Source organism: Lepidochelys kempii, chromosome 5 (assembly GCF_965140285.1).
Source record: "Lepidochelys kempii isolate rLepKem1 chromosome 5, rLepKem1.hap1, whole genome shotgun sequence".
Taxonomy (NCBI): domain Eukaryota; kingdom Metazoa; phylum Chordata; order Testudines; family Cheloniidae; genus Lepidochelys; species Lepidochelys kempii.
In genome coordinates, this window is record NC_136384.1 from 96,427,598 (window position 1) to 96,449,057 (window position 21,460).

Genomic DNA, 21,460 nt, shown 5'->3' on the forward strand with positions numbered 1-21,460 from the left:
AGATTGCCACCCTAATGAACATGACACAGCTAGCTGTGTATTTTGTTTGGTTATAGCAGGGAGTGGGAGTGAAGTGACTTGAGGTTTTTATTCTGTCACTGACTCACTGTGTGACCTGGGACATGTCATTTTACCTGTAGCTCAGTCCTGAATGAATGGGAATCAAATGGAAATATTACTTATTTGCTTGGTGAAACAAAACGAGATCCTCAGATGAGACAAATTTCCTGTGTCATTATTTATTCATAGTTATAGATAATTGTAACCAGAAGAAAGCATCTAGATGCCAAATAAAAGCAAATTCAGGGCCTCTACTTATATCGCTTTTGCAGATAAGAAATATGCTTCTGTTGGGCACAACACCTCTGAATGGATAGGAAGTACATTCGTTTGGAAACATTAGACAATAATTAGAGATGAGCTACTAGTGGGAACATTTTCTTGTTGCTGCCAACACCATCTGGCAGAAGGATTATATAGATGTTAGTTAATGGCAAGGCCATGTAGATCTCAGGACAGCCATTCTTGTATTTGCTCTTTTAAATCCATATAAATACATTTGAATCAAAAGCAAATTTTCATTTGACTATATTTGTGACTCTCATGTTCACTTTCAATGAGCATCTGAGCACTTGAGCTTTACTAATTTGAATGCTCACACAGGATGAAATTCACATTCATTCCAAGGGTCAGTAGCAGGCCTATGCTTCATTGAAGTCCTACTTAGTTCCTGGTGTGGGACTTACACCGTGCAGAGGACTTGTGCTGGGCCTCTGCACGGCAGTGAATTTAATTTTAAAAAGCCTATTTTAAAGCTTGTTTACAAATATTCACAAAAAGTGAATACATAAAATTCACAAGTAGCGCTGCTTTGATTTGATGCATAAATCACGCAAACTGGGAATAAAACAATCCCAACACAGTACATAGTGCAAATTACCAATAGTCACTAGGAATTGTTCATTAATCATCTACAGATTAAGAATTATTTGCTGAAGAAATATGTAAATAATTTTACAGTGAACAAATGTGAAAGTACTGTGATCTGCTTGCAGGTAGTTCATGAAAACAAAAAAGATATAAAATGATGTATTTGCGACAAATCATTTGCTCTGCTCCAGTAATTATGATAAAACTCATCAATAGCATTTTGCATTTCAAAATGTTTCACGGACATTAATTAATAACTTGCCATGATCTTGTGGGAGTAAAAATATTATCTCCATTGTATAAATGGGGAATCCGAGACAGAGAGAGTTGAAGTGACTTCGGGCAGTCACAGATGAAGCTAATGGCAGAGCCACGGCTAGAATTCAAGAACTCCAGCTCCAAATCCTATGTTCAGTCCATTAGATCATTATGGTTATTCTTAAATTTGATCCATTAAATTACTTACAATATACTCTATACTTCATTCAAAGTGAAATTCAACCCTGTTCAGGGAGCCAACACAGGGCCTCAAAAATAGGGCCTAAACTGGATTTAAATTGTGCATAAGCCTTGGACTCTCTGCCGAAGGGTGAATTCCACCCTCTGTGACCAGATTTATATTCATAGTCCTTATGATTCCTTAACTTCACAATCTACTTAGATATGCGGTAGTTTTATCCAACCTATAGGACCTTGGAAAAAAGGGGTTGGATGCCTTTCTAAACATTTCTAATCATAATAGTCCATGGGGTGAAATAAAAGGGATCAAAGGATCTAGCAACATACCATTCCAGAATTTCCCCTCCACTACCATGTTTTTTGGATTCACACACTTCCCGTGGAGTAGCTGTAAATTCTGTTTGCAGCTGGTGCAGTCATCAAAGTTGAGCCCGTCACATGTTGCACAGGTCCTATGGCACTCTTCACATTCTGCAAAGTCCTCATCACTGTAGAAACCTGCTCTGCAGTCATTCACACATTCCCCATCTACAACATAGAAAGCGCCTTTAAGTCATAGTATCGCTCACACATATCAAGAACCAGAAGATAAAGAAACGCTTTATACACCTATCCATTCTGGGTGTTGTGATGAACAGCAACATTAATAATACTGTGTGCTTGAGGATTATTAGTGAAGTTTAATCTCTAGTCTTCTTTATGCCGCTTCCAACCCCTGTTGGAAATTCAGGGATACATTTTGACAGATTGTGTGTAGTTTCAGTCATATGATTCCTACTAAAGCCAATTGGAAATGAACAAATTAAAGTCAATTGGGAATCCTGCAGCTGAGACCCATCACAGCTCCAAAACTGTATTCTTTAGATTCAGCACCCAAGATTAGACTTGTATATTTTGAATAATCCTGGCTACTTGAGATTGGGGAAGGTATATATCCCTGATCTCATTCTGAGGCAATTTAAGAAACACAAACAGAACAGTAGAATAGTGTGAAATTTTTGTTATGCCTCCCCCCTCCTCACCCCAGCCCCTGGTTTTAAATTTTATTGCAAACTTTACACTCAGCCCATGTCCTTATAGAAAACTTCACAAACCTTTCAAGCCATTCTCTACCAAGGTTTAAGTAGAGCTGAGTCTATCTCAAAATACTAACACTCACTATCTTATAAAAGTTTAGATCTAGATTTGAATTTCGTGATTGAACCCTAAGATCTGATTCCAGCAGATGTGCGGCCAATATTGAGTGAACCTGGGTTGATTCAGATCTTCAGCTACCACAGTGAAGGTGCTTGGATACCATGGTGATGTTCAGCAGTGTAAACACTAAAATAGTTAAGATAGATTCAGGGCTAGTTTGAGCAAATCTGAGGTTCCTTGCAAAGCCCAAAATTGAATTTGACTTCCTTCCAATGCACACAGTCAGGTAGGGAGCAACAGGTCTTGTGTTTGCAATTGGACATACAAATGGTAATATATAGGTTTGCAGAGGGAGACAGGAGAAAAGTTGATAGGGCTTTCAAATTAAACAGGAGAATGGAGGAGCTTACAATGTACACCAGCAATGGTCATGGTAACCTTGAGGCAACCTTGGTCTCTCCTTTATCACGACAGAGCTTTCTGTCAGCGTGAAGCTGTGCTCCATAGCACCCAGAATTGGAGGGGTGAGTGTGCCATATGTTGGGGACTACCTGTAGCTCAGGTTTGGCAATATTGTCTGAATTAGTCCTGGTTGCTTCATAGTTTTACGAGGAATTCTTAGTTTTGTGTGAGTTTGATATGAAATTTAGTGGTTTTAACTGGGTTTTGCTCAGACAATTTGAGGTTTATTTGTTCAGACCTGAAAGTCAAAGTTAAGCTAGAATGTGCAAAGCCACACAAATTAAAAGCAAAGAAAAGGTTTGCTTCATTCTGTCAAACTAAAGCCACCTCATTTCACATAGCTCTATCAAATAGAAATCTTTTCCTGTACGTGCTCAAAGAGAGGGGATTGAAGCCAAACACTTGTTAAAAATAAAAATCCCGCTTGGAATTCATAGTCAAACATTTTGGGACCTTTGAACCAAAAGATCCCTTGGATTTACACAAAGGGCCTGTTTCTACAAGGTGTCCTCGATTCATATTGACGTCTATAGAGGATGCTCAGGAACCTCAGAGAATTAAGTCCAAATTTTGGCTTTTAGTGCAAATCGTTTTTGAGACGGCATATATATGTTACCTGTTACTTTGCTTACCTAAGAGATAAAAGCCTTTTTTACACCAGTAGCACTCATAGTTGTCACAGCTGATGCAGTTTTCATCACATTCTATACACTGAAGAGTACTCTCATCATTGTAGGTGTTCTCAGGGCAGTTCTTATAGCAATGCTGCTTATACCTAGTGACAGAACATTCTTAGTCAATTTAATAAGTCTGTGTGAGGTCATGGAGTTCATTTTTGTCAGTGTGGTGAACAGGCATAATTCCTAAGCAGATGTAATACAATTACTCACAAACTAAATAGCTACCTAGTTCAACACTACTCTACAAGCCAGGTTTGTTAATATTATGGTTCTCAAATATACTTGTAAAGTTTGATTTAAAAAAATTGATGCATACAATTGTGTGCCTAATTTGTACATTTATTGCAGTTGCTTGATAACTGGCCATCTGAACATGCATAACACCATATTTGTACAGACAGTCATATATGTGTATACACAGATTCATAGATCCACAAATTTTAAAGCCAGAAGAGACCGTTGTGATCGTCTAATCTGACTTCCTGCATAATAGAGGCCATAGGACTTTCTTGAATTAATTCCTGTTTCAAGTCCAATAGCTGCTGTTGAAATACAGCATGTCTTTTAGAAAAAGGTCCAATCTTGATTTTAAAATTTCCAGTGATCCAGTATCCAGTACCTTTGGTAAGTTGTTTCAATGGTTAATTAACCTTACTGTTAAAAATGTGTGTCTTATTTCTAATCTGAGGATGTCTAGCTTCAACTTCCAGCCATTGGATCTTGTTATACCTTTGCTAGATTGAAGAGCCTTCTACCATCAAATTTCTGTTTCTTATGTAGGTACTTATTATCAGAGGTCAAATAAATTCTTAACCTTCTCTTTGGTAGAATAAGTCAATTGAGCTCCTTGAGTCTATCACTATAAGGCATGTATTCTAATCTTTTAATCATTCTTGTAGGTCTTCTCTGAATCCTCTCCAATTTTTCAACCCCCTTCTTGAATTGTGATCACCAGAACTGGACACAGTATTTCAGCAGTGCCAAACACATAGGTAATATAACCTCCCTAATCCTACTCAATATTCCTCAGTTTATACGTGTAAGGATCACATTAGCCCTTTAATCTCAGTGTTGCACTGGGAGCTCATGTTCAGCTCATTATCCACCATGGCCCCCCAAGTCTTTTTCAGAGTCACTCCTTCTACAGATAGAGTCCCCCTTTCTGTAGGTATGGCCCACATTCTTTGTTCCTAGATGTATGACCTTACATTTGGCCATATTGAAACACACATTGTTTGATTGCGTCCAGTTTAACAAGTGATCCAGATCACTCTGTATCAGTGACCTGTCCTCTTCATCATTTACTCCAATCTTTGTGTCACTTGCAAACTTTATCAGTGATGATTTCGTTTTCTTCCAAGTCATTGATAAAAATATTAAACAATGTATGGCCAAGAACTGATCTTTTCTGAAGTCCCTCTAGAAACATATGCTCAATGATGATTCCTTGTTTACAATTACATTTTGAGACCTATCAGCCAGTTTTTAATCTTGGATATTACTTAATCTACAGCATGAATGTTGAGGATTGTAGTATGTATTTTCTAACTGCAACATTAAATTAGTCACAACTGCAAATACTTACTACTGGGCCCTGTAGATAGTGGATATCAGATGTAGCATATATGGGGATTAATCCTGGAATTTGCCAACTGGTAAATTTCCAGGATCCAGGTACCGAAAGACAAAGACTTCCTCAACACAGATGTGAGGCTGGATACTTGCCATTTTCAATAAAGTAAGGCTTTCCCCCAAGAAGGTAAACAGGTAGGCTATTGTTTGTTATGCCACTGGCTGCTCATTTCAACAGCTTGACAGCATTAGCGTGTTGGATCTGTTTATTGCCATCACTGAATATCAGATGTCAGGCATGAACCTGCTCCCTCTGGGGATTTTGCCATTGACTTAGGTAGGAGCAGGAAAAGACTAGAACAACCTGATTCCGCTTGGTGATAAATTTCCTCAACGCTTGTTATGGTCAGTGGGAGTTAAGGCCAAGGTGTTAAGTATCCTCAAGTGATAATACTTTGCTTTAGGGTTTGAGGGAGTCTCCCCCACACCTATCTTTGCCCCCCTTTTTAAAGTTCTTCAACCACCCTTCTTTGTTCAAGCAGCAACTAGAAGCTAACTGATATGGCATAACCTCCATTACCTTAGGGAGCATTGTTTTTGGTTCAGAAAATGTAATGACACTAAAAGAGTTGAACTTACATATAGTAATTGTGGATGCATGCTGTGCATATTCTTGGGTCACCTGGAATTAAAAAACAAAATTATATAAATGGTACTCTAATTTGAAAAACAAAATGCTATACGTGGCAAAGTTTAAAAATAAATTATTTTCTGACATTGCAGTTATGAGAGATGGGCCTGAACTGGAATCTCAGATCTGAATCCCCTTCAGTTTTGAAGTAATTTCTTCCCAAAACCAGATTCTGGCCTAAATTTTGAAGTGACTAGTGATTCGGAGCACCCAACTTATGACACCTTAAAGGGGCCAGCTCTTCATAAAACACTGAGAACCCATCTTCTGAAAATCAGGACCCTTCAAAGGGTCTTAAATTGGGCACCAAAAAGTTTAGAGACTCATAATCACAAGTCACTATTCAAAATGTGCTTTCGGCCTAATTCTAGTTACTATAAAGGGAAATTCTCAGCATGACATTTTTAAAAGCAATCTTTTAAAAAATATGAATAAGCACTGAAAGTTGCAAACCGTGATTTGCATGAATACATATCTGCAGACTCATGCAAATCAGGGTTTGCACACATACATTTGTGCCCAGGTCTTTGGGGTTAGAAGAATGTCTGTACAAGACTGCAAACACTATTTTGTGCGAATGCTTCTGATAACTTGATCAGATAGAATTACTACTGGAACATGAACATTCTCTGCTGTTTGCAATTGGTGCAGCAGAGAACAGACACAACAAGGTGTCATTATTCCCTGTCTTGTTTCAAATCAGACAGGGGTCCAGTTGGGGTCCCAAACGGACTATCCACCAGCTGTAGTTTGCCTGAGTGTGGTGTGCACCAGTCACATTCCCTCCCTACTCCTAACACACCAACTATGTCCTGGCCATGGTGTAGGAGCGGGCATATTTGGCTCTACACTCACTGGGGACTCTCCCACATGAAGGGAATTCTCACCTGGGTAGTTGCAGATGGTTTTGATGCCCTTTGCCTTACCTAAGCAACCCACCAGTAGCTGTGAATGGGCTGGAGAATTTGGAACACTAAACTTTCAGCATTTTAAAACAAGAAATATAAATATTGTAAATACGATTACAAGAAAGCTGTGTTTAAATTCCCAGAATGGGATGAAGACAGACCTGGAGCAAGAGATCAGCACAAGTCCAGTGTGTTTATAAACATTCTGCCATGAAATATATGTAAATTTGTTTCTGGTACTTCACAGTATGCTTAGGTCCAGATTTTTAATGACCCTACTTTAACTGTGTTGACAGTATTTCCTTGTACATAAACTGCACCTTGCAAATGCACATATACTAGCGAGGCACACACTTACCTGTTTTGCACATATACCTGACAAGTCATTATTGAAGCATGAGGTTTTTCCCACAAAGATTGCATGCTTGTTGTAAATATGCTCCTTCATGTTTACAGAACAAATAACAAAAGCAACCACTTACTTCAGTATTCTTTGGATTAGGTTTTTCTAATGTTGATAAAGGAAAATACTATTAAAATATTTAAGTACTTTCTCTAGAAAGTAATTTTTTATCCTCAAGGTAAGGTATTTAATTTGCCCAGAGTTTCTTTTGCATGGTTTCTGAGAGCAGAAATGAGTTCTATAAGGAAATTTCCTCACAAAGACATTTTCTAAAATTGTTTGTTTTCCCTTCTAGTGTGTATGACATTTCTTCTTGGCACAGAGGTTTATGATAAATCAGGGTAGGCTAGTGTGTATATACTTATGTACAGAATATCAGGACGCCAGATATTTGGGTTTGTTGTTAATATTTCAGGTGAGGTACCACCAGTCCCAAGAAGTCATTGATGGAAACAGATAGGTATTGTCTCAAGAACATTCTGAGAATTTGTGGGGATCACTTGGAGTTTTACTTCCAAAGTCTTCAGATGCTCTCTCCCTTTCAGGAGTATATTAATTTGTTTTCATGTATAGGAGCTCTGTTTTCTCTGGCTCTGTGGGATGTTCTGGAGAAAGTGGTCTCTCTTGATTATCCACTTTTAGTTCTTTCTTTTGTTACCTATATTTGGCATTGCCTAAATAGATGTCTCCTAGACAAATTGAGAATATAATTACAAACATAGAATTTTTTTGGCTTTTAGTAAAGAGAACAGAAAGGTGAACATTAAATAAGTTAGTTGCTTAGGCAGATGTTTAAAAAAATGAATATTTAAAGAGCATTCCATTCTTGATCTTGTCAGGCAAGAGCGTATTCAAGGATAAAAGAGGAACCCTTCCTGAAACAGTGCTAGTCGCCAGCTTCTTACATTCCTGTGACGGTGGATGTGCTAATAGTAAATACCTTGTCAGGAGGCTATACCCATCTTTGGGAAAAGCTAACTTTAGACTGTTTCATTTGGAAGGTGTTTGGGTTTGAATCCTATATGGAGGCCTCCAGGGTGAGATCCGTTGGCAGATTTTCAAACTGCTAAAGCCGGAAGAAGAGTGTATCACGATTCAAGGAGGTCAAAGCAAAACTTACAGATGTTTTGTCTTCCCTTTGAAATGACTGGCAAACAGAGTTATGTATTTTTGCCATTTCTCTCTGAAATCATAATTTGCTGAGCACCCTCAATGCTTGTTTACTCTATTGGGAGGGAAAGTTACTGAGCAACTCACAGGAATAGGCCCAGTAATTGTATACATGACAAAAGAATGGATATAAAAAGGGTCAGTGTTGATCATCATTGCTATGTAAGGTTTTGAGAACTTGGTTTCTGTTCACATCTTTCAGTAGATACTTATGTCTCCTCTCCTCTCCTTGTGTAATTATATAGCAGGGAACCACAACCTGTCAGAGGGACTTCTACAGCAGGCTGTTGAGCTACTATCTATCAAACTGTAAAAAGAAAATTATTACAGGGAATGCATATCTGGAACTGTAGCTAGTGATAACGACCCCTCTGAAAACACACTAATCATTTAATTATTAATTTTTTTTGTCATTCAGAGGAAATTATGGGGTTATACTGTCAGGGGTAAAGTCATACTCATCTCAGTTCTTTCATTTTTTTCTAGTTAAAACTATTGGAGAATCCAATCATATATTCAGATTTGCAGCCTTTGTTAAACCAGTGTGACCCAAGTACAATTGTCTATTGATTTGGTCACTCCATTAAATCATTTGTTAGAACTTGCTACAACATTATTTGTTGTCTGAAAATTATGCCAATTAAAATGGATACTTTACTGTTCTATAGTTGGGCAGCTAAAGCTTCTGAGTTAAAACTGTTAATATGCTATGGACCTTGGATAAGAAAGAAATCCAAAAATTATAATTTTATCTGATGGCAGGCAGAAATAAAACATGGCTCACACGTAATCCTGTAATATTGAATTAGCCATTCAATACAGATCCTGCTTTATATCTTCCAAGTTGTTTGAAACCATCTTTGAGAGAGACCCTATTCTGGAAGAACTTATTAATTAAATTCTTCTCAAACATGGTTCCCTGAAAACTTGCCAGACTAATACTAGGCTCAATTCTTAGCTAAAACAAACATGAAAGGATTCTGAAAAGGATGTCCATGTGTTCACATCATATTCAATCTGAATTTAAACATCCATGTGGGTAGCTATAAAAGGTCTGGGTCTCCAGAGAGTAAGCAAACCAGTAGAGGTCTCCGGTTTCAGGAATCTTTTTTGGCATGTGACTACTAATGATTGATCTGCATATTATCCTGATATTATCAGTGTTATTTCCAATTCTAGTGGTACTCACCCCACTTCTTTTGAAGCCAAAAGCAAAGCACCCATTGATTACAATGGGAGCAGGATTTAACCCATTCAAAATCTATGGTCAGATTGTGCCCTCAGTTATGTGTGCACAACTCCCATTGACTTCATTGACTTTGCGATTTTGTTACAGAGACGTTAGCTAAGTATTCATCACCTAGAGTTCATGGAGAAAGTCATTTGGTTTCCCTCCCACTTCGTAACCAACTGATTCCTTCCTCCCCGCCCCCCACTTTCTCTAGCACAATAAGGCTGGAGTAGAGACACTATTTGGTGTAAAAATAATCTCTGTTTTGATATAAGAAAAGTACATTAAAAGATTAACTGTTGGTCAAAAGTCAAAGACTCTAATTTCAATTGTAATTCTCTGGTTTGGGAAATTGTTTGGTGCCTTTTCTATTCCTGAAGAGAAGTACTGACATTCATGTTACAAGCATAATGGCGTTTTGCTGGAGGAGTATTTATGTTTGAATAAATAAAGTTAAACTGAAAGGGATTTGTAATATTACCATAGAGGCTTAAATAGATATTTATATGTGTTCATGCATATTAAAAATTAAGTCCAAAGGTGTTTTGAAAATCCTGGTGATGTTTCATTATGTCTGTTCACAGTGTTTAGCCGGGGTCTGATTCTGGAAACATTACTTACATTACAGGTCCTCTCTACTGAATTTCCCCCATTGAATATAATTACTCACTCAAGTAGTGCCATCAAATTAGAACCAGATCCTGAAATGACTCAAGAGTACACTTAACTTTATGCACTGTGAGTATAATTTTATGCACTTTTTGTTCTAGCTTTCCATTTGTTTATTAACTATCACTTTTTAATTAAATTGCTTGGAGGAAAAATTAATTGACTCGCCTTGAGCCTGCAATGTATTAAGCACACCCAGCTCCTCTTGCAATCAGAGGGAGATGAGGTATTCAGCGCCTGACATTATCAAGCCCTTGCTCTCCTTTTAAAATTTAATCAAAGGTAATGGCTAGAAATGATTTGATATTACACTATGGTCTTCCTTTAAGAATCAAGATTTTGTAATTGCTTAATTTCAAGTTATTGCTAGTTTTATTGCCTTTTATGTTTCTCTGAATAATATCATGAAATAATATGAAAACAGTACTGTAAGCTTTAATGTGTCACCGATGAGTATAGTTATATTTTACCACTCTAGAATTTTTTTTACTTTTACTTTATTGGCTCTCAGTTAAAACAACTGAAGCATACACTGCTCTCATAATGGGAATGTTGACTAGAGAGGGGCCCAAACCAAAATCCCAGCACCCAGGCAATCCCCAAACTTTGGGAAATATCAGACCCAAGATTTGTTGCTTGGGTCGTCTCTGGTTGTGTGAAAGGTTTGGTTTTTTTCTTCCATTTTTGTCCCAGTTTTCTTTTTTCATCTTTCTCTCTTCTGTCACACTATCTGTTCTATCTTCTTTCTCTTCCTTTTTTTCTTGACGCCATTTCACCTTTCTTTGGGTGGCCAGGACACCTGAGAGCCAGCCAGGTGAGAAAGGACATCAGCGTATAACAGCAAGAGAGAAGGCCAGATTCTGCTCTTAATTATGGTGCTATAACACAGGACTAACTTTAATTTTGATTACTGTGGTTTTATTTACAAAACAAAAAGAAAAAGACATGGTCTTTGCCCCAAAGATTATACAGTCTAATTTGACTCATGATGTAAGGAAAGGTTGTAATGAACAATAGAGGAGATGAGGTATGAGAAAACAAAGATTATGTGGTTATTCAGTGTGTTCCATGTAATGGTTCCATAGCTTAAGAGGGCAGCGGGTCTCAGGAGTAAGTGATAATAAATTCATGTTTTTCAGCAACAGGGAAGATCTGGATTTTTAGGAGGCATTTGAAATGAGAAGAGGTTGAGTGGGAGGAAGTACTATCAGGTGGAATAGGTCAGTTGACTTAATGGATTTGATTTATACTAGTTTGCAAAATAAGAATCTGGTCCAAAATGTGCCAACCCCTGATGTGATGGGTTATATATGAACATAAGAATGGCCATACTAAGTCAGACGAATGGTCCATCTAGCCCAGGAACTTGTCTTCGTACAGTGGTCAGTGCCAGATTTTTAGAGGGAATGAATAGAACAGAATAATTGTTGAGTGATCCATCCCCGGTCGTCCAGTCCCAGCTTCTGGGAGTCAGAGGTTCTGGGGTTGTGTCCCTTACCATCTTGGCTAATAGTCATCGATGGACCTAGACTCCATGAATTTATTTAATTCTTTTTTGAACCCAGTTATACTTTTGGCTGTCACATGTCACCCATAATGAGTGCCATAGGTTGACTGTGTGTTGTGTGAAGATGTATGTACTTCCCTCTGTTTATTTTAAAACTGCTCCCTATTAATATAATTGAATGACCCCTGGCTCTTGTGCTATGTGAAGGGATAAATAACACTTCCCTATTCACTTTCTCCTCACCAGTCATGATTTTACAGACCTCTATCATATGCCCCCTGAGTCATCTCTTTTCCAAGCTGAACAGTCCCAATCGTTTTAATCTCTCCTCATATGGAAGCTGTTCCATGCTCCTAATAATTTTTCTTGACCTTCTCTGTACTTTTCCAATTCTAATACATCTTTTTTGAGATGGGATGACCATAACTGCATGCAGTATTCAAGGTGTGGACGTAGCATGGATTTATATAGGGGTATTATGATATTTTCTGTCTTAGTATGTATCCCTTTCTTAATAGTTCCTAACATTCTGTTCACTTTTTTGACTGCTGCTGCACATTGAGCAAATGTTTTCAGAGAACTATCCACAATGACTCCAAGATCTTTCTTGAGTGGCAACAGCTAACTTAGATCCCATCAATTTGTATGTATAGTTGGGATAGTTTTTCAATATACATTACTTTGCATTTATCAACATTGAATTTCATCTGCCATCTTGTTGCCCAGTCACCCAGTTTTGTGAGATCTCTTTGTAACTCTTCACAGTCAGTTTTGGACTTAACTACCTTGAATATTTTGTATCATCTGCAAACTTTGCCATGTCATAGCTTAACCCTTTTTCCAGATCACTTATGAATATGTCGAACAGCACTGGTTGCAGTACAGATGCCTGGGGGACACACCACTATTACCCTCTTTCCACTGTGAAAACTGACCATTCATTTCTACCCTTTGTTTCCTATCATTTAATCAGTTACTGATCCATGAGAGGACCTTCCCTCTTATCCCATGACAGCTTACTTTGCCTCAGAGCCTTTGGTGAGGTACGGCTTTTTTGAAAGTCCGGGTATGCTATATCACTATATCATCCTTGTCCACATGTGTGTTGACCCCCTCAAAGAATTCTAATAGATTGGTGAGGCATGATTTCCTTTTACAAAAGCCAGGTTGACTCTTCCCCAACAAACCGTGTTCATCAATGTGTCTGATAATTCTGTTGTTTACTATAGTTTCATCCAATTTGCCTGATACTGAAGTTAGGCTTACCAGCCTGCAATTGCCAGGATTGCCTGTGGAGCCTTTTTTGGTGTTACATTAGCTATCCTCCAGTTATCTGGTACAAAGACTGATCTAAGTGTTGGCTTACATATCACGGTTAGTAGTTTCACAGTTTCATAAACCAAAACTACATATAACTGTTATACACCAAAACTGCAGTGGGATAGCTATATATCTTGTCTTCAGTCAAGTACTTCTGCTAGCAGTCAAGGGATGAATCCCACACAAGAACTTTCTGATCTCTTTTTTACAGAGAGGAATTAATGGCTCAATCTCACTCCTGGTGAAGTTAATGGCAAGAATCCAACAATGGGAGCAGGAGCGGGCCCCTAAGTGAGAGGTTAAGCAGAGAGTATACACCATCAATACATCTATAGTAGCAGTAGTTAGTCAGGGGTCATTGAAATAAACCACCTGAAAATCAGAGCATTCAGAATGGTGGTTTTGGGTTTGTCTGGAGGTTATCAGTCATAAAAATAGAATAAAAAGGGAAATGTCTAACTTGGGTGAGAGTATAAACTATAGTCTGTTTTTGGTATTTCAGAAACATAATGAGAGGAATCCAAGCAATATGATAGGTGCATTATTTCTAAAGCGAGTTTCATATGTATTGAGATGTTAGGGCTGTCATTCATGTTTGAGAAAAACTGTATTGTACAGAAATACATATCTCACTGGGCTAAAATCTGATACCTTTAATCATGTTGAACAGTACATTACTCCACAAATAATTTCACAGAAGTCAATAGGACTAGTGGTGGAGTAAGGCACTACTCAGTATTAGTAAGGGTATCAGAGGGCAACACTACAGTCCTAATCTTGCACTCCAGAAGTCCAATGGAGTTTTGCCATTGACTTGAATGGCAGCAGGATCAGTCTGTCCCCTGCTATCAAAAATGTGTAGCCATGGCAAGGCTTATATCAGGGGTAGGCAACCTATGGCATGCGTGCCAAACGCGGCATGCGAGCTGATTTTCAGTGGCACTCACACTGCCCAGGTCCTGGCCACCGATCCAGGGGGCTCAGCATTTTAATTTAATTTTAAATGAAGCTTCTTAAACATTTTAAAAACCTTATTTACTTGACATACAACAATAGTTTAGTTATATATTAGAGACTGATAGAAAGAGACCTTCTAAAAACGTTAAAATGTATTACTGGCATGCGAAACCTTAAATTAAAGTGAATAAATGAAGACTCGGCACACCACTTCGGAAAGGTTGCTAATCCCTGGCTTATATAATAAACAATTTAACTTCCCTTCCATATGCAGACAGTCCCAGAAGATTTGCATTTGCTTCAGTCAGTAAGAGGTTCCATAAATGCTCTTCCTTATGCAAAGGCACAAACCCAAAGCTTGCACCTGTTTGTAACTGTTTAAAGAAGTAGGTGCTTGTGAATAACACTTGGGGTGAAGTTGCTGAGAGGTTCATTGTTAAATTTTACATATGTTTTCGTTCTTTGATAAACCTCATAGAAATAGCAGAACACACCAGCAATAGATCAGCAAGAAACTCTTCTTTATTGTTTATTTCTACAGAGAATTCTGGCTTGAAGTGGCTGCTGACATATCACAACTTTTAAGCTAGACTGTTAAAGTGGAGCATTTGTACCTTGCAAAGCCAAGCAGATTTCTAACACAATGACTGCCCTCCCACTCTCAGACTGATTCTATGGTTAAACGGTTTAACGAGAGTCTATAGATCTGGCTTCAAACCTCCAATAATCAGAGGGTAAAATTCTGCTCTCAGTCGCACTGTGAATCTGTAACTCAATGAAATTGATGGAATCTTACCCATGGAAATGAAAGCAGAATTTGGCTCAGATTTTGCCAAAACCCAACACGCTGAGGAGCCAAGGCTGAACTACTTTGTGAATACTAAAAAATGATTTCAGCTCTGCAGATGCCAAGCTGGAAATAGTAAAGAGGCTGTGCATCTAAAACTGCTGAAGGTCTAGGTCAAATTCATCCCTTGAATAAATCCATTGACTTAACAGGCTTTCCTCAAGCATGAATTGACCCAGAAATGTTATTTCATGAAGAAATAAAACGCTACAAAAAAGAGTCTTTAATTTACTGATTCTTATTAGATATGTTTAATATTATAAGCACCTAAGGAAAGTCTCCATGCGAAGATACTGTTGGAAAGACAACATCCTTGAATCTCATGTTCTGCCTACACTGAAATGTCACTGCTGAAAATCAAAAAAGGTGTTCCAAATTTACTGGGTATTATTTTTGGACAGATTGCATTTCCCACTTAAGAAGCCAGTGCAAACAAGACCTATTATCTGCAAAGCTAAAACCCATCCTGTGAGATTAACATCTGGAGGAAGATTTACTCTAAGATAAAAGAGGATCTTTGTAGTAATATTCTCCGTATTTTGAAAGTCTTTGCCTATTCATCATCAGAGATATCTTTAAGAAATGAAGTTTTGCTTTGTGCTTCTTAGGTTGCTATGAGAACTAGATCACTTTCTATTCGTTAATCAAGAACACAACAGCCAGAGTCCCAATTTGTACCTGTACACTTGAATATTTGTTCATAGTGCTGCCCTTGAGTCATCTCATGGGTTCTTTAAATCTTCTCCAAAAACATTTTCTCTCACTCCAGCTCCATTATATTCCATTTTTCTCCATCTCATTCTGTGTAATGGCTTTGTAGAGTATTTTGCAAGTGATTCAGTCTTCCTTCTCTGTTTGTTAGCTCCCTTGCAGCCAAGATTGATTTGGATGGCCTTTGACAGCTATTCAGATTTATACTGGTGTAACTGAGGCATATTTGGCCCCAAATGCTTATACCTGAGTTTGTTCTTCTAGGAGTACTGCCACTCAGAGTGTTTCCGTATTTATTCTTATAAAGAATGCTTGAACGAGAACAATGTAGTTGCTCATCTGTCTCTTTTTTTTTTTTTTTGTCTTGATGATCACTCCAATTAGTAAATATTGCTGCTCTGGTTCCTGTGTTCTCAGAGGTGATATTGGAAAAAAGCTCTTGATGCAAAGGTCTTAAGGGGCAAATCCTGCTACCCTTTCCATAGGCCCGGAGGGACCTGGGCACAGCAGAACTTGTAGAGTTTTGCTACACAGATGGTCGGCAGGTTTTGAGGCATCTGTTTAGGGATAAACATTCCAACAGGACACAGCACGCAGTTATGCAGGGGCTTCCTTCATACGATAGCTGTGGAAGGGGTTTATGGAAGTGAAGGGAAGTAACTTAGCCGAGGGGCTGACGGATTGGTGAGCTCATGGATCCACTGGCCATTCTCTCATGGGAGTGCACTGGCTGGTTGAAAACAAAGTATGTATCCTATGGGCTATATTTTCATACATAGAATATAACTAAAACTACAAACCATCAGTACCTTCCAGCTCTGCAGGCATCTTTACTTATACTAATTTCAGAGACTCTATAAACAGTGAAATAAAATGAGCCACGTTCTGCAGTTCCACCAGAGTAACTCTGTTGACTTTAAAGGAGACGTAGCACAGTCACTTTCTGAAGAGCTAGGGTAGATCTCTGTAGAAAGTTTAAAATTCATTGTTTTTAAAAGAACCTGGAGAAACTGAGACAATGAAGCAAGCTCTGAGTCTGGGAGTGGATGGTACACGCCCTCTCATCAAAAATCAAACGTGATCCAATTACAAGAATAACAAAAGGAACACAAGGAAAGTTGTGAAGTCTTGGCTCATGAAAATTTTAGGATTATTACAAACAGGAAAAAAAAACAAACTCTCCCAACCTCTATTGCTCCCCTGACTTTCTGGTTGAATGGTTGGTTTGGTGAAAGTTAGAGAATTCAGAGATCAAGAAGGACTTCAGTGCTTATGGTCCATCACTGACCTTCGAGCAATGGGATATGCAATATACCTGGTGCTCTGGGATTGATTTCCTCCATGATTTCAGGGTGCCTCTCTGGCTTAATTTCTTGTTGCAGGCTAGTGTGCATTTCTGGCTTTGTTCATCTCTCGGTGTGCCACGATTTGCATTAACCTTGTTATTTACAATTGCAAGAGACATCGGGAGGAAGGTTCAGGTCTGGGTCTGTGGGCATTGTATTGTGCATTGGGCCCACATGCAGGTGGCCAGGTCAGCAGGTGGATCACAACTGAGCTTTGAGACTGAAGTCATTTGCCTTTGATAGTTTGGTAGACAGGGGAGGTGCTAGGTCCAGCACATGCCTTGGTTGCACTAACTGATGTCCAAGCTATAGTCACCTGATGTTCACCCACCTTGGTGAAAATGACTTTGGGAATTGCACTGGATTAGATTTAAGGCTTATGATACACAGAGATGGAGAGCTGATTTATCCAGTTAGAGTGTCACACTCAATTGGTTTGGTCAGAAATGCTCGCAAGGTGTGTGTGATGCAGTAGGGGATGCAGTAGCCCTTACTGACAGAACATGAAAAAAATGTGAACCATGAGGTAGCCAGGATAATTTTGGGAATTGAGGGGTGGGGCATGATGATAGCTGATAAAATGGGCCTGAGTTCTTTAGGGAGGACAGAGTGCATCTGTCAGATGCTGAGGGGAGGAGCAACATTTGACTCGATGACCTTAGGGAATGTGTTATGCAGGAGGTGGGTATCAGGCATGTGAGGAGTGTGATGCTACTTGCTGGTGCTCTCATTGGCTGGTTTCCAGTGTGGGTTAAGGCTAAAAGGGCCAGCTCCCTGAGGTAAATGAGATCTAGGATTGCACTGTTGGACCTTGTGCTCATGGGGGGAGGAGCTTGAAGTCTTTGCAGGCTGAGGCTCCCCCCACCCTGTCTTGCAGCTTCTTTCACTTTACCCCTCTGCCTTTCTCCCCTCCCACTCCCAAACAACCCTCCACTTGATCTTTTGAAGGGCAAAAATTGCAGGCTCCATAGCTACAATCTGGCACAAATAGTCCAGCTCTAGCCTGAATTACTGCCTGAAAGAGCGACTTGGTATCTGTGCCTGTTTGCCAGAGCAGAGAGATCTTTTAATACCTTCTCCTCTCTTCTAAAGTCTGTCTCTGTGACACAGCAGCATTTCTAATGTAATAACACATACATTCTTGTCAGCAGCTCATGGAGCATGCTCAGGGGATTTCTCCAATGTCATATTTGACGCTACTGGCTACATCTGACATCGTTTCCTTCATTTCTGGCTCCACGAGAGATTTAGGATGAATTGTAAGAACCACATTGCCTGGGCCAGGGAACTTGAGACACACAGTTAGGTACCTCAGGTTCTGTGTTTTAGGGCCTTCTTAGATAGCATCCACAGAGGTAGTCTTATTAGCTGGACAGTATTCTTAGTATTAAAATTAGCAAACGTGTCTGTTATGCCACTGCCATCAGGCAGCAGCAACAGTTCTCATGTAGACCCACTTGCAGTATCAAAGAGAGAATCGCAGAAACGGGAAATGCCACGATACACAATGCACCAGTCCTAAAATTTATTTACGTGTTTGGTGGCATAATAGTAACCATTGTTCTGTGAGCTGCCACCATTCAGTGTAGTGAAGCAGAGAACAAGAGGATTCATGTTTGCCAGTCAGGAATCAGCAGAGATGATGATGGCAAAAAAAGGAGAGTCTTTAACTCCCGCATATTATTCCAGTGTTGTTACAGGACCAACCCCCCCACCCCTCGGTGGGAAGATGAGGATTCATTATGAATATAGGTTTTCTATAGCAGTGAGGCTGCAGTAGTTGCCATAATACATGGCCTGGTGAAAGAGCCCATCTCCACTGCACCTGCAGAATTCTCTAGCACTCAGCCTGGTAATTTACTAGTGTTGTGCACTAGGATAAGAATTAGGCTTAAAACTATGGGTCTGCTTTCTAGGTCTCAATAAAAATGGCTATTTAAAAATATGGATTTCACAATACACTGCATGATACCTAGCAGTTGTAGCTCTCATTGATACCAGTGCACCCTAAATGCATTATTAGTAATGTCTCTTTTTGGAGCATTTTCCTATAAATGGTCTGACTGGTCTGTAACAGTGTCTTTTGCCTTATCACTGCTGTATCTGTTTTAATAACATCAATACTTTTCCTCTCAAAATGGCTTATTATCATTAATTAAGTTTCAGAATACCTTTGTGAGAGAAGTAAGTGTCAATACGTCCTTTGACATGTGGAGAATGAGGCAGAGAGAAGTTAAGTGACTTCTCTATTCCTAAAACTAGACTGCTTCTTCCCCGTATCTCAACACTGGGGATCGGGTTATTGTGCAAGCATCTGCCATCTTCATCCATCTGAGAAGGCACCAAGGTCCATCTGCCTACCACCTTCTTTGGGCCAATCCATTCATTGCTTCCTCAACTTTCCTCAAGATCTTTCCTACCCTCTCCTGCCATGTTACCTTCACCAGGTCCTAAATCTAAGCTACTGAAGTATAATAGCTGACAGAAACTGAGGGTAAAGTTTGATCCTGAAATATTACATTTATCTTTGTTGATCACTTGTCATGAACTGTGACTAAAAGATTGCTGATATAGGTCAGTCAAGACATAAATAATTAGCTACCAGAAGGTTTATAATTTATGTCTGGTCACAGATAAAGGTAAACAGAGATAGATAGAAATACAGCAGACCCAAGTTGTGGCAAGCAAGAATTCTGCCCACAGTCTACTAGCTACACACTCAGTTCAGTTATCATAATTAAGCTGACCCTATTGAGTATATTTGAAGTTACATGCATTACCAAAGAATCACAGTTTATAAAAAGAAAAAAATCAGTTAAACCCTTGTGATTTGCTGAAGGTAACAAATCCATCAATCAACAAGCTTATTACAATGTGTTTGTGATGTATCTCGCTTTTTTATTTCATTAGGTTCCTATAAGTCATCCAGCAGTCAGTAAAAGCTGTGGTTCACTCACAACCCAGTGTTGCAGCAGGATAATAATAGTTAGTTTTTAGATACTGCTGTTCATCCATAGATCTCAAAAGACTAAACAAAGGATATGTATCATTACTCATTTCACTGAAGAGTCTGAATCTTTTTGTATATCTAAATAAAATGTATCTATATCTATTTACATATTAAGAATCATATCTTTTTAGGGAAGAAAATGACATAACTTTAATTCTAGTTGGGCTATTACACTATTTTCTAGAAAGGACATTTGTTTATCCCCAGAAACTCCTAGTGCACTGCTGACTGAGAGTGCCCCAAATACCATTATGCCCAGATCTGAGGCAAAATTTCTTATTGTTGCCAGAGGTGAGATATGTCCAAGACAAGTAAAGACTGCAGGATCATGCTTCAGAAAGAAAAAGTTATATCTGGCATTTTTGGATGAATACGAATGCATCAAATTCAGTATTTTGCCAGCACACATAACATTTCATTGTTTTGTGTCTTTTGTGGCCCTTGGATGTTTTTACAGCATTTGTCATCAGAAACCACTTTTGGCTGGGCAGAGCAGCATGGCCCAGCTGTTTGCTCTCAGAGGTATCTTCTAGTCTATCCATTCTGATCAGATATGAGAACCCTCTTCCTTCATTTGTCTTAGCTGCAAACTAAGCTAATGATGCAGCCAAAATCTAACCAATTAATAACAACAACAACAACAAAAACCCCTCCCAGCAGCTCCGTCCAGTTTATATTATATCTAGAACTTAAAAATAATGTTATACTGTAGGGACACGTGATAACTTTTGAAATCTGTTCAGGATCTTGCTTCCTGCCTGCTTTTGTGCTTCAGTTTAAAATCCAGTGGTAGCATTTTAAAATAACCATATCCACTGTTCTATCAGTGCATCCATCTTAACCAGAAATCACAAACATTTTCTGGAGTTCCAACCAAACTTTCTGCACCCTGAACACTTCTGACCTTTGGTCTGTGCTGAAAATTGATCCTGAATTTGCCTGACTCTTGCCAATTGTCTCAAGCTTTGACTGGAGCTTTTGGAAACCGATTTAAATCAGAACTTCAAAGGTAAGAGTCAGAAGGGAAGTGGGAAGCAATCCTAGTGGTGAGTTTATATTTAGGAGATGAATGACATTAGACATAGGGTGTCCCATTTGCCAACTACTTTAGCCCCTTTTTCTGTTTCCCAGTTATCCATGATCAGGAGGATTTGCATAGCAGCAGATTCTCCACCTTCACTGCTCTTCTAGCCAACCTCACAGCAAGTAGGGAGTTTGTGTGGAGTAGGACTGCAAGCTTACGAAAGGTCCACACAGTCATATTGAATCCTTCCCTCCTGCCTCCATTTTTACAGTGCTTCTCAAACTGTGGTTTGGGACCCCAAAGTGGGTTGGGAATCCATGTTAAAGGGGTCGCCAGATCCAGCGTTACACTCACTGTGGCCTGGTGCTGAAGATGAAGCCCGAGCCCTGCCACCCTGGGCTGACGCCGAAGCCCAAGGGCTTCAGC

General features: G+C 39.1%; 1 protein-coding gene across 1 annotated transcript in view; it reads right to left on the bottom strand.

The window, feature by feature from the left end:
• PCSK5 (proprotein convertase subtilisin/kexin type 5) overlaps positions 1-21,460 on the bottom strand; it is a 299,903-nt gene that overhangs the window by 26,640 nt on the left and 251,803 nt on the right. Inside the window, exons 25-27 of the mRNA XM_073345119.2 lie at positions 5,880-5,922; positions 3,621-3,763; positions 1,717-1,917 (exon numbers count right to left, since the gene is read on the bottom strand). Of these exons, the coding sequence (XP_073201220.1) occupies positions 1,717-1,917; positions 3,621-3,763; positions 5,880-5,922 (387 nt within the window). The remainder of the gene's footprint in view (positions 1-1,716; positions 1,918-3,620; positions 3,764-5,879; positions 5,923-21,460) is intronic.